A 14,009-nucleotide genomic window follows, 5' to 3' on the forward strand; every position below is an offset into this window, starting at 1 on the left:
AAGTGCAAATCCAGTGACCAACCTTACATTTCTGTGGTTTGCTTATTCTTCATCTGAGACAAGAAGCTTCAGTGCTTCCCCTCTGAGCAGATTTCTTCTTATTTGCATATCCTGTGCATGATTATGACTGCTCAGGAATGTTGTAAAAACCTATGTCAGTGAAGTTTTATGATGTAATTCATTTACAAGCATCTCCTATATATATCTGTTTGTGTGGATTATTACTTTCCTTCTCAGGCTGTGTCTTTTGTCAGTTCTTAATTCACACAAGTTTTTAAGACAGAAATGAAGCTGAAAAAATTATCTGATGAGAAATATGTTTCTCTTAGTAGCTATGAGATTTTCTTTGCTTCTCTGCTCGCAATTTTTGTGTGTGTTAGTGTTGGACTGATTGTACTTTCTTGGTTATCAATCCAGGAGCTGGAACGAGGTAAGTAGCCAACCTTTAGCTACAGACCTTTAGGAATTCCTTAGACTTTGCAAACAGTGCTCTTACAATTTTTTGTTTTTAAATTTCATGCTATGTTCTTAATGCTGGGGGCAGGGGAAGTGGTGTTTTAGGGTTTATGTGTTTTCCTAACCTGAAAAATGATGGGAACAAAACAGGGTGAAAACCCAAGCACTGGAATCATGCTCTGAAGACAAAGAAAATAATTTTCATGATTTAGGCTTTGAGAAAGATCCCTAAGATGCAATCCAAGCCATAAAGCCTGGGTTATTCCACCATATTCATCAACTAGTGAAAGTAATATGGAAAACTGTGAAATTTTACCTTTTTCTCCATGTATGAGTTTTGAATCATAATAAAAATAATCCACTGAAAGGCTAATAATCTCCTAGAGTTTGTGGGGCTCATCCCTTGGAATGTATTAGTTTCTTTATTTAAAAATATTTTTAAGTCATTTTTTGGTGTGAGAGAGCTCCTGCATCAGTCAGCTGCCTGCCCCATGTAAAGCTCAGGTGAAGTCACTCTTAGTCTTTATTCAGTGCTCAGGATGTGATGGAAGAAGTTATTGATACTCAAAGCAAACTAAATTAAAATACCAATATTTCATGACTTTCAAATGGAACTAATATTTTGGTTAAGAAATCATGTGGATATAAGTTAAGTGGGAGGGCCACATCTGGAGGACTGGATCCAGTTCAGGGCTCCAAAACACGTGAGGGTTGTGGAGCTGCTAGAGAGAGTCTCACAGTTTATTTTTGTTGCTGTGGAAATATTCTGCTACATTTATGATTTTGCTGCTTTGATTAACCAAAAACTCATACTATTTCATTCTGACAGCTAAATTTTCATGAAGACTAAACTTTTTGTAAGACTTTTGTTAAAAAAATAAAAACAACCAACCAAGACCATTATGTCAGAATATCCTGTTTGTTCCTTCAGTTGCCATTGTTTTTGTTTCCTGATCTTAAAAACTGCAACACCTACCAACTTTCTTACCTTCCTACCAGAATGTTATCACACTCCAGTAAAATCAAAGGGTGTATTATTGAATCTAGAGGCAGGCTTTTACTTAATGACTTTGGTTTTAGAAGAAAAATAGGAAAAAAATTGTAAAAATATGATTATAAAATATTTTTAAGTATAGTTGATATATAATTTGAAAAGGCTTTTGCTAGTTAGGAGTACTTTTTTAACAGATTTGCAATTGCTTTAAGGACAAGCCTCAAAGAAGCTCAAAGAAATCTGCTGTTACTAGTTGATATTAAATTGGTGTCGCTATGCTATGCCTTCCATAATAAACTGTTCATTGTAGTATTAATTCCTTATCTGCTCTTATGATTCAGTTATTAAATTTCTTAGAAATTCCTCTGCACAAATTAACGCGCAAATGAGACCATATGCCAAAGTCAATATGTATGGGTTTTATCTAACAATAAACGAGAGATAAAAAGGAAGAAATAGGAAAGAGGGGATTGGGAGGAGAGAGTAAGGTGGAGACAGATTAAGTAGAAAATATCAATACTTCATGGATCCTGATGGCATTCTGTTGATCCTCTTGGTGGTGAGGGTTTCTTGAAAAACACAGAATCCAGTGGGTTAAGATATATTTGGGCCAGGTGGGAATAACCAGGTTCCTGTTAGGAGGTGTCTCCAGGGAGGAGAGGGCTTTTGTGGTCACAGTTTCTTTATGCAGTTTTGCCATAATGGGCAAAACTCCTTCATAACAATGTTTAAGCCATGAGTGATAATATTTCAGTCTCTGACATCTGCTTTTGTCTTAAAACTTGCTTTGATATTAATGCCTTCAAACACAACCTAAAATACCACTGGTACTGCAACTGGTAAGCAAAAGGCATTTCCTATCAATCAGCTTGAATTCAGATATTTTTTGAGAATTTCCAGTGTGTTACACAGTGAAGAAATATTTTTTTTTAATGTATAAAGAATTCCTTTATGTATATGTCATGACCTGTGGCATGTTAAAGTCAAGATTAAATTTGCAGTAAGGACCAGTTGTCTAATTTCTTTATAAATTCTCCCAGAATTGCATGAATGCATTGATGAGAAAGGTCAGGTCAAAAATAATTTAACAATTCTGACACTGGATGTTTCTAGGGCTATCATTGAAACCAGCTTACACATATAAAAAAGGGCACTGCACAAATACATAAAATGTGAGGCAATAATTTACAATATTTTTTATCCAGAACATACAAAATACTCATAATTCACTATTTGCCCTCCTGTTTATCTCTGTCCCTTTTGTTAGACATAAATGGGTATATCATTGTGTCCTTTATGCACTCAGTGTTGCAGGAAAACAAATCTAAAACAAAAGTGAAAGCAATGAGAACTAAGGGCAAGTGGAATTAATAAAAATATTATTACCACTATAATTATTGTAAACATGAAAAAGTCTATTTTTTCTTTAAACTGAGCACTAGGCAGAACATCTCTGCAAAGCAGTAAAAAAACCCTAGAAATTATTGTATTGATGATCCATGTGAAATAAAATCTAATGTAATATTTTTCATTTACTTCTATATAATTAAAACACCTTTTTTTTCATTATCTAGCTGAAGGAGATGTGAATACTCACAGCTATATGGGAATATTAAAAATAGTCTCTGGCACATCTTTCACTTCCACCTTACAAAACAGTTCCTCAGTTGATTTCAAAGTCCTTGCCTTTGATGTAGAAAAATTGGTAAGAACCTATCAGATTGTTGTTTATTCAAGAGTATTTGTAGGTACATTAATTCCTTAACATTAATTGCTGTTGATGATTTTTTTCTTTCCAAAAAAGAGTTATTTCAGATCCTAAGCCTGGTCAGAACCCAATATACTCCTTATTTGAGAAAATCAGTGAATCATCAAAGAAACACCTTGCTTCTGTAGTCTAGAAAAAGTTATTTAGTACTAAAACCATTATTATACTGTGATAATGTGTGTATTTTTAATTACTGTATTGGTTCAAGATTTCTCTCTTTCATACAGATACAAAATATCTTTCAAGAAAGTGATCTGAAATACAAGTTTGAGAGATGTGAAATCTCCCAGTTCAAGTAGGTACAGCTTAATTTAACTTTGAAAATAAATGTCAAAAGTCCTTACTTTGGTATTTCTCCCAGAAGTATTTACCTTGATTACCAAGACATCCTTGGGAACCTCCTATATTGTGCCTTTCACATCTTACATCTTCCAATGTGCTCAGTTTGTCACCAGCGTGTTGTGTGTCCTTGCTTTGACCAAACCAGTAAGGCTGAGCCCTAACACCCTCCCAGAAAAATTCCAGATTTCGAAGAACTGCTGAATTTCAGGTTAGGGATCTCCTGGCATAAGCCTGGAGGCTCAGGCGCTCATATGTCCCTGTGGATACAGATCCACTTAATTCACATTCCTTAGGGTGTTAACAAGTAAGGCTGCCATTTGACACAGGAAAAGCTGCAGCCTCTGTGTCCTGAAGATTCCGTGAATCTGCTTCATTTAGTAAAGCTCATTTTCAATATTCTGCGGTGTTAGTTGTCCCACTGAAGGCCAGCTGACTAAAATGTCCAAGGTATGCAGCCAGGTCTGTGGTGTTAATTCCATCTGCAGTATTCTAAATAAGGTCCTGATTTAGCAAAACACGTGTAACACTGTCTCTCATTATTAAACAATTCCAGGACGAGTCCCCATCCTGTCCAAAACATTATAATCTCAATGGCAGCCACGTGGTGTTTGTTGTGGTTTTTCTTCTTATTGTTGCTTCTTTTTCTACAGGAAATCTGAAAATGACCATAACAGATTGACATCAGAGACCAGGTAACTGTATATAACAAAGTTTACTTAAAATATAGGCAAGGGAGACAATGATACTACTAATTTAGACAATTCTTCTGTGGACTCTGAATCAATTAAAAAAACCCCAAAATCAAATATTTTTAAAATTTAGATAAGGACCTCTAAAGAGGATGAAGCTTCAAGACATATTTTTCTCTTAAAACTTCCTTTAGGATTAGATTTTTAAAAAGGGATAGTCCCTGGGACTGTCAATTTAGAAAGCAAAATGGAAGAGTTAGAAAGGTAAGAAACTATCTAGAAAGGAAAAGATATAGGTTTGTGCTGAGTTTGCTCATGTAAAACTGCTTAAACTGAGGTCAGACCTCATGTCACTACCAGTAACTCAAGTTTTAAATCAAGAGAAGTCTAATGACACACTGTGATAGGCAAGAACACAGAGGATAAAAGATTGACTCTAGCAGAACTGAAGAACCCTGAGAAATGAATGGTCTAGCTGGCTGTCTCATAGGTGAACTCAGAAAATTAAAGTACACATTACATGAAAACAGATCAATAGTTTTGTGCTACCACATGTTCTTGTTATATCAGTGTAAGTACATAAAGTTGATAAATATGTGGAGGAGATTAGTTTATTTGAATGACTGTCCTTGAAAAAAGAAAACCAATCAATTTATTGGGGTATTATCTGACCATGAATATCAGTAAATAATGGGAAGCAGATTTACATTGGAGCAATCTTTTGATTGAAATAGTGAGGACATATCCCTGTTAGCCAGAAAGCAGCGTATGATGACTTTATGAAGGATTATATAACATTAAGGGAATGGATACACAGCAGCAAGAGTAGGCCACTTACAAAGTGTTGTCCTTGTAAAGGTAGATACAGCCAGAAAATTTGGGTTCTGCACAAAGAAAGGGACTATTCTCATCAAAATTTGGGCATCAAAGATGGACACATCTCTAAGCAGTTTGCTCAAGACTGCCTTTGTAAGTGCTGGGTTTTTAGCTTTCTCATCTGGTCAATTTAGATGCCTTTTAGGAGACCAATTATGCCAAAGAACAGCTTACTTCTTTCTGTCAACCAAAATGGGAACCCAGATATCTGAACTGTAACTAACTGTGTTGGCAAAGCTCATCCCACCACTGTGTCTTGACACAACAATCATAGAAATTGCAGAAAATCTGTTGGTTTTGAATGCTGGATCTTGTTTTTATACAACAGTAAGGATCTGTCTTCATTTCTGCATCCAATAACTTTGTCTCAGACATTATTTTCTTTTCATTTAAAAAGTGTTTACCCCTTCAGGCAATCTGCTTGGCATTTCACCCTTGAAACGCTGCTGCTGAGTCACAAGAACAGCAATAAAAGCTTTTGTTTGCTCAGCATGGCCTAGAGGTTATCAGAAATATACAAGAAGGAGAGCTTTTCTACATATTGCAAACTACAAACTGTGCTCAGCAAAACAACAGGATTAATCACTCCTTACAAAGAGCACTACTGAGTCAGTTGCAAGTGGGTAGTTTAAGGATAAAAAAGTTTACGCCTAAATTTAAATAAAGGAGAAAAAGTTTATCTTTGGCAGGTGTCATACTTCAACATTACCTTACTCTAGCTGCAAACATAAAACTTCATAATAGTCTGTAGAAAGGATGGAGGGAACAAACAGAAAACACTCTAGGTAAAATTCATACAAGTTAAATGCAGTTTAACCACAATTTCTAAAGAGCTCTGTTTTCAGTCATCACTGTTTCCTTGTGAGAATCCAAGCAATCACACAGTAGACCTGCAAAAAATGCAGAATCCACAGATTTGCATTGTAAAAGTGGTCACTTTGTATTATATTTTGACATATTATACAATTTTATTATACTTCCAGTTTCACCTTCAATATTTTAGGGCTAAAACTAATACAGCTGTTGAACAACAGTAAAGCTATTTCTTTGGTTTTCCTCAAGTTCAGCTCCATTGTAGCAACTGAAATGAATGTTGTCTTGGGTTTTTTTCTTATAGTGTGAGTAAGAGTAAATAAAGAAAAAACAAAGTTTCTCCAAGATTCAAACTTACCTGATGATTAAGAAATGTTTCTTTATATCATCTTTGTCAGCCAATATTTAAAAAACCATCTGCCTTCACCAATGGAACCAGAGTTAGAGTGAAATATTGTCTAGATGATGTACTATAGCAGATTTTTTCATCAGCTCAAATAACTAATTGATTTCTCTGTTTTGTATTGCTAGTGTGGTGGTGATCCTCACCCTTTATTTTGCCCAGATGGTAACAGTTGAGAAAATAAAAAATGAGCTGGTTTTGGGTGTCATTGCAAATAACCCTAATCCTACCAAGGCTTTGAAAATTGATGTGAACAGCATACAAATCAGAGGTAATATTAGGGAGTTTTTTGTTTGAAGTTTTTGTTTGTTTGTTTGGGGTTTTGTTTGTTTGTTGGTTTTTGTTTTTAATTCTAAAAATCCCTCAGAACTACAGGCAGCAGGAATGAAAGTTTTGGCTCCCAGACACCAATTGGATCATTACTTTTTCTCTCGGGTGCCCTCCTCCCCATTACATAGCTTTCAGTAGCAGCTTAAAGGATTTACAACCTCTTCTACTAGAAAGTATGAGCCAGCATTCCCTAAGCAGGGAGTAAAGGGCAAAGTAGTGGTTTCCCAGTGAAAACCACTCAATTTCACCTTTTATGAAACATAATATTTGTAATTTTTAGCCCTTACTAATAAAAGCAATTAAGCCCCAACCATGTTGTTTCATAAGTAAATACAGTTACAATTTTGTTCTGCTAAAAATTAAGAAAAGGGCTCAGAGTTGAAGTGAGTAAAGACTTGTTTACTGAAAAATATGTCCTGTAGAAAAAACAAACAGCTTTGGGAGCAGTGCACCCAGGGAACAGGCTCCATATTCCTGTAGAGTCTAGGTAAATGTAAGTGGGGGAGAAAGGAACAGGGCTTTGAGGACTAGGTTGCTTTAAATTCTGCAAATATACAGATATTTTGTGTAAGTACTAGAAAATATATCAGTCTAAATGGAAGCACTTCAAGATCAGTGGGAATCCTTTTTTTACGTGAAAAAAAGCTGCAAAACAGCCGTTCACTGAGGATGAGGTTAAAAAACAATCTGAAGCAGAAGTTGATTAGCTGACATTTGTAGATCTGCTGGAGTTACTATCAAGCAAAACCTGAGGAGTGGCAATCTGCTGTGCCATGTCTCTTACTCTATACCAAAAGCTGCATTTTTTGCTAAATACTTCAAGTATTCAAAGGCTAAATTCAGAGTCTGGACATATTTAGTTCTCTTTACTGCTTGTTTATTACAAATTACTGCAGAACACTATGGAAATTGATTGCTTGTTATACTTCAGAAATGCCACCAAAAAATAATTAAGAGCATCTTAAAAGGTTCATCCATTGATGAACTTTGAGGTAGTCAAACTTTTCCTGCTATGGATCATTGAAATGCCTCTTTCCACATGAGAAATCACCTGTCCGTTCTACCAGGAGTGCTTCAATAAAATAATTGTAACTAATTAAGAACCACAATATGTGTCACTTTTGAATATATCAATATGTTCTGCTAGAGACATTCCTATTTCAGAGAGGGAGAGAGGTGTCACTCAGGTGTGACTTGCTTGAAGTGAGTTTTCACAGTGATTAAAATTAACTTTCTTTCTTGTAAACTATCCCAGGTTAATTTTAACTCATTCATCTCTTCTAAATACTGTTCTCTAAGACACAGGTGCTCTGCCAATCTCTATAGAATAAAAAGCCTCAGGAGAGATTTCCCAGGTGAAATGTGCAGTGCAATCAATAGGGATTGAGGATTGAAAGAAACTGCAGAACTGCAGTGGCTTTGAAACCTCAAAACCTCAACTCATTTTTGGGATCTTTCTTCCTTGGGAAAATCATGGAGTTTGAGAAATGATTGGAAATGAAGCAAAAGGAAGGAAGGAGGACACTGAGAGTGATTCAATGAGAAATAGTAACAGCTGATTTCATTTTAATCTTCATTTCTGTCATCTAAAACTAGACACTGTGCTATAAAAGAAGTTTATAATGAACTTGCTTTCTTCTAGCAGCTGCTGAAAATCCTACTACAACCACACCTTCAACCTCACCAGGTCAGTATCTTTCTCAAAGCAGGCACTAATTTTTGTTACCAATACAAGATGAAGGAAAACAAGAATTGCTGTTCAGCTCACATAACTTAGTAAAGCTGCCCTGGCTGCAGCTGGGGCTTGACTGCCAGGGTCCATTCAGTGATAATTAACTGCTTTCACCATTTCTGGCTATTTGAGAAAGCAGTGAGTAACCTGTAGTCCATACAAAATCTGTAGGAGCTTAATTAGAGCACCAACCCAAAATCTGAGCCTCCATTAACCAGCTGAGCTGCCAGCTGAAGATTTTGCAGATTTAGGGAGGTAGATTAGGCTGGGGAGTCCTGCTCTCATGCTGTGGTTATTGATTTACTAAGCAATGTTGACAGACAGATTTTCCTTCCACTATCCCTGGAAGTTTTTTTTATGATGATAAGACATGAAGCAGACAAACTTAGTCTCACAAACCTGCCAAAAGTCAGCCAGAGAGATAAACAATACAATAAGTTCTTTATAGCACTAGGTGAAGGTAGTCACATACACACTGCATGCAAATTGTCACATACAAACACTCCAGGGCAGGGTACCAGGCCAGAAGCTAAACAACTGCCCCCATAAATATAGGAGAAAAGTATTTATTGATATTCTAATTACAGCCATAGTAATGCAAGAGTTACTGTTAGTCTGGTTACAGGCCTACCAACGTGTATAGTCCAAAGTGTGCAAGTACTATAGTCTATTCCCAAAGATACCATTTAAACTGCTAACATTCAGTTTTTTCCCCTATCTGCCCCTTCCTCTGGTATGCTATCTTAATGCTCCCCTGGTCCTAAGTTCAATGTTGTTAATCACCCTCAAGCAAAATTTGGAGACTGGGGGAGGTTCCTAAGGAATGGGGAAGGGAGTTGGGAATTGTCTGCACCCAGGTTGGAATGGCAACAATATTCCTGGGTTGAATTTCTTCTCTCTTGGCCTTGGGTCTGCTTGAGGTAATTTTTGTATTTTTGTTAATATTGCCTACTTCTTTGTTCTTTATGTTTCAGTCCAAATGTCATGATATACCCACATTTTACCATACTGGGTACATTTACTCCTGCTGGATGCAGGGTTATGGCTCTGCTGACCCTAAAAACATCCTTTGCCATCTCACTTTGATACTTTATTGAGAATTTCTAGTAATTGTGCTTATATCACTGCTCTTTCTATCCATTTCCTGTGTTTTCCTTTTAGGGATTTTGCGGTCAATTTGTGCATGCACTTTTGGGAACATCTGTAGCAACCAAAATTTTTCAACAGTCTTCAAGATGTAGCTCCCTGATAACTGTTTTCTTAGAATTGTTTGCTCCTGCATGCATCTATGTTTTAGGTTTTGGAATGTTTAATTCCTTCTAAATTGGTTATCCTGTAGTAAATGTATAGACAGATATGTTGGTATAAATATATATATTTATTTGTGTGTGTGTGTGTGTGTGTGTGTGTGTGTGTGTATATATCTCTTTGAAAACCTGTGATGGTATCAGTTAAGCTTTTTTTTCTCTGCAGTAGGTGTGAGAACAGTCCATCTATTCAGTGCTTTTCTCTCTCTCTGCCAAAGAAACTGTGTCCCTAGATCTGCTGACACAGAATGCACTGTGACCAGTATGGTTCAGTTTAGCTTAATAGTATTTGCTAAATAAGCATGTTTTGATTAAAAATTGGTGGGAAATCCTCCTGCAAGTTTGTGCACGAGGTCTGGGAGAGCAGGAATATCTAACAAAAATAAGTTGGTGATGGCCAATGGTCAGCAACTTCTGCCCACAAAACTGATAGGTGACAAACTATAGAGAAGTCCTTAATGCATCTCCCACTTTATTCCTTCAGGCCTAGAAACTTCCCTCATCCTAGAAACTGAGGTAGAGGATCCAGTACCTGCAGTAACATGGGGATTGTTTTCAGTCAAAGACAACATCATCCTACTCACATATTTGAGTCTTAATTTGGAAAGTAAAAGTAGTAAACAGGGATGCTGAAGCAAATTCAGAGAGGAAAAGAAAAAAGACTGTTTGGGAGCTGGAAATTCCAGGTGCATCCTCAATGAATTCGAACTTCTGTTGGAGCAATCACAAATGCACATTCCATTTTTCCAGAATGTTTTTCGGTTTACAATCACTAATACAAATCTACTTATTTACCTAGGCATTTGTTCATGTGTAAATATGTACACTCACAGGTATGTATATATGCACCTGTATGTAAATAGACAAATAATAAATAGGTTTGAGGCTCCTAATTTATTTGTAGAACAATTTTGTCAGAAAATGTACATTTTCCTTTTAGTACTAGTGTTGAAAGTGTTATAACTTTTCTTTTTCCAACAGATCCCACGAGTTTCATTACAAGTTCCTTGACACCGACTTCAGGTCAGAACTTTTACAGGGGAAGACAAGAAAGAATTGCTCCTATTTTAGTGGGGGGAAGGTGGAAGGAGGAAAGAAATCTTTTGAAGTTATTGAAACACTTGGGTTTCACATAACTTTTTCTGATGTTTATTATGACACTTGAGCTTCAGGACCAAGCTGGCACTACCATATCATTTCCTGGAGTGTGAGGAGCAAAGAATGCAGATATAAAAGCAGATTAACTGCTGCTTAATTGTGCCCAAGCAACTACAGAGGTGCTCCCAGAGAGCAAGAATTAAAGTTCTAACCCTGGGTTTTGTTTGTCCAGGTTCAGGACAGCTCACCACAAGCAAGTCCTCAACAACAGTGGGTGAGTAGCTCTGTGTGTGGAGGAGCAGGAAGGTTACAAGGAGCAATCTGAGACTGCAAAATTGCCCTGCTCATGTACAGCCTCTCCTCGCAGCATTCAATCCTTGTATTCCATTCCTGAAAATTCAGGATATGCAGGTTTACCTTAGACCAAGGAGACCTTTTAAAGGGAAGGGACTTCTAAGACTGTACATGCTACAAAAATGCTGCATGTGTTATGCTTGTTAAAGCACACATTGACTCTAATACTAGCTGTTTGATTTTTTTTAAATTCATGTTATTTCTTTACTTTTATGGAGAAAATAAACAAAATAAGCAACTTAATAGCAAAGTATGACTTCCAAAGGACAGAAAGCTGAAGATGTTTTGAGTCTTTGAAAACATTCTCCAGCCTTCTTACATGGTGCAATATATATGATTTCTACAAGCAATCTAATGTGTTCAAGTCTTATGTGTTTACTGCCCATATTTAATTGAATATAAATTTAGAGTAATTTGCCATTTAAGAAGTCAGAATGTTTCAGCAGGAAAAGTTGATTTCTTTCAATCCAGGAGGTGGCAGTGCTGTTTAGTTTTCTGACTTGAATTAGCTGAGAATTGATCATGTTGTATGTAAACAATGACTTCTTTCCTGATGGGCTTGTGCAAAATCTCTTCCTGGGTTACTAGCTGGAATTTTTGCTCTGGGTCTAGAATGCAAAGTTTTGTCTCTGCTCATTTGTGGAAATTCATTCACTGGCCTTGTGTCACTTCCAACACTTTACTGGAGTATGTTTGGTTTATTTTAATTTCCAGTTGGATGCAAAATGGTAAATCTTGTGGGTTTATAACATTTGCATTGCCAGCACTGAGGGTGTTTTGTAAAACACTTTGAAGTGCTACAATACATCCATACCAATGCCAGTCTGAGACACAGTACAATATCTTACTTAATCTGATTACAGAACTAGCAGCTCTATGAAAAAAAATATGAAAATATGAAATTTTACAGATTGCTATCTTTCCTTCTTGTATCATAAATGTTGACCTTTTTCTGTAAGCATTTATTGAAGTAGAGACAAGGAACTGTGTGAATAGTTCTATAGAATTTAATACAATTTTAAGAATTTTCAAATTAGTAGTTCTCCAAAGCTTAGTTTAGCTACATGTTTCTGTTCACTTTAATAAAACCTACTTCAATTCTAAAGATATCTAAGACCAAAACCCTCTAAAGACTAAGATTTTGTTTGCAGTAGATGAACATTTATGCTCTAGGAAAAGGCTATTAGTAAGATCTGCAATTTCAAGGACCTGCCCATGTATACCTCTAAGAGAAATTTGCTCTTAACTTGAATGTTTAATCTGTAAATCTGAAAAGAATATTGTTTCTGATTATTCTGGTATTTAAGAATCTAGTCTTAAAGACTCTTTGTTTAGGATATGCTAGTTAAAGAATCAGATTCCTTAGCATGATGAGGTGCAACACTGTGACGTGTCAAAGTTGAAGAAATCAATTAAATTCTATTTACCTAAACCCAGAGATTATTCACTGTTTTTTAAACCAAAGTACAGTTTTCTCACATTGTTTGAACATAAGAAATTGGAAAATGTCATTTATTATATTGCATAAAGTAGTTTATTTGTGTAAAGGAAAAAAAAAAAAAAGGGAATTCATAGATATTTTCTTCCAGCCTTACTTCAAGCTTTGTTTCGAAAGATATTTCACTTCTGAGAAGTCTCTCTATTCTGTGCCAAATTTATCTTTTTAGTATGTGATATTTCATTCCAGGCTTCTAAAAATGCAGTTTTGTAAAACACAATAGAGTGGTTGATTTGATTTGTGGTAAAGCAACCAGAGGAAAGTCAATTTTCCTTTGTAGTGAGACTGCATTACTGTTGTACTGTTATTGCTCTCATCTTTATTATTCCAGCTGAGTGTTTGCCACCTGCTGAACTCTGTGCTGATGGTGCAACCTGCATTAGTGAAGATTTCTTTTGTGATGGAGTCTTGAACTGCCCAGATGGTTCAGATGAATCTGAAAAAAGATGTGGTAAGAATGTAAACTCCTGTAAATCAGTCTTTTTACACATGCTTAACACTGTCAGTAGTTTGTAAATAGTTTATGGGCAATAAACTGCACAGTGAAGTCCAAATCAATCCTATTAAACATAATAATAAGTGATTTTTATAATATTTATCTTGCAAGAGGAAACAGTGTTCTGTAAAATCCTCACTAATGAAGAATATGCTTAATAAATAATGAAATATTAGAGTCTTTCTGTTTTAATATAAAGCTATACATTTTTAGCTTACTATGGAAATATTACAAACATAAATCCCATGTAAGTTTAAAAATAATATACAAATTTAATATGAAGATTTGCATCAGTGTTTTCAAACAGTGTTCAGACCAGATGATCCATACAGGTCCCATTCAACCTCAGCCTATCTTTGATTCTACAAAAATTCTACAAAATTACAGACCTGAAACCCCACTGGAGTTTAACAAAAAGAGTTCTTATCCTGCAGTGCCAGTCAGTTTGTTTTTCTTTGTCTTATCTTTGAGTACTGTGTCCATTTCTGGGTCTCTCACTACAAGTCCCATTGAGTGACTGGAGAGGAAGGGCAATAAAATTGCAGAATAATCCATGTGAGGAGCTGGGAGGCCTCAGCCTGGAGAAAAGGCAGCTCAGGGATTAACTTCCCACTCTACAACTCCCTGACAGCAGGGTGGAGCCAGGCACAGGTCAGGCTCTTCTCCCAGGTAACCAGTGACAGGACAAGAGGAAATGGCCAGGGGACACTCAGGTTAGGCATCAGGAAGAATTTCTTCACAGAAATCATTGTCCAGCATTGGAATGGGCTGCCCAGGGAGGTGGTGGAGTCACCATCCTTGGACGTGTTCGAGAAATGACTGGACATGGGCTGGCAGACAAGGTGGTAATCCA

At 36.3% G+C, this 14,009-nt stretch overlaps 1 protein-coding gene across 3 annotated transcripts in view; it reads left to right on the forward strand.

Moving 5' to 3' along the window:
* The first annotated feature begins 220 nt into the window (after positions 1 to 220).
* The window catches only part of TMPRSS15 (transmembrane serine protease 15), a 53,380-nt gene continuing 39,591 nt past the window's right edge, over positions 221 to 14,009 (forward strand). Inside the window, exons 1-9 of one of the 3 annotated variants that reach the window (XM_064410869.1) lie at positions 221 to 430; positions 3,025 to 3,155; positions 3,446 to 3,513; positions 4,211 to 4,252; positions 6,470 to 6,612; positions 8,314 to 8,358; positions 10,692 to 10,733; positions 11,041 to 11,082; positions 12,992 to 13,111. In XM_064410869.1, coding sequence (XP_064266939.1) covers positions 286 to 430; positions 3,025 to 3,155; positions 3,446 to 3,513; positions 4,211 to 4,252; positions 6,470 to 6,612; positions 8,314 to 8,358; positions 10,692 to 10,733; positions 11,041 to 11,082; positions 12,992 to 13,111 — 778 coding nt within the window. In that variant the 5' untranslated portion in view covers positions 221 to 285. The remainder of the gene's footprint in view (positions 431 to 3,024; positions 3,156 to 3,445; positions 3,514 to 4,210; positions 4,253 to 6,469; positions 6,613 to 8,313; positions 8,359 to 10,691; positions 10,734 to 11,040; positions 11,083 to 12,991; positions 13,112 to 14,009) is intronic. The other 2 variants (XM_064410870.1, XM_064410871.1) reach the window with 2 other exon arrangements.

Source organism: Passer domesticus, chromosome 2 (genome assembly GCF_036417665.1).
Source record: "Passer domesticus isolate bPasDom1 chromosome 2, bPasDom1.hap1, whole genome shotgun sequence".
In the NCBI taxonomy this organism is placed as follows: Eukaryota; Metazoa; Chordata; class Aves; order Passeriformes; family Passeridae; genus Passer; species Passer domesticus.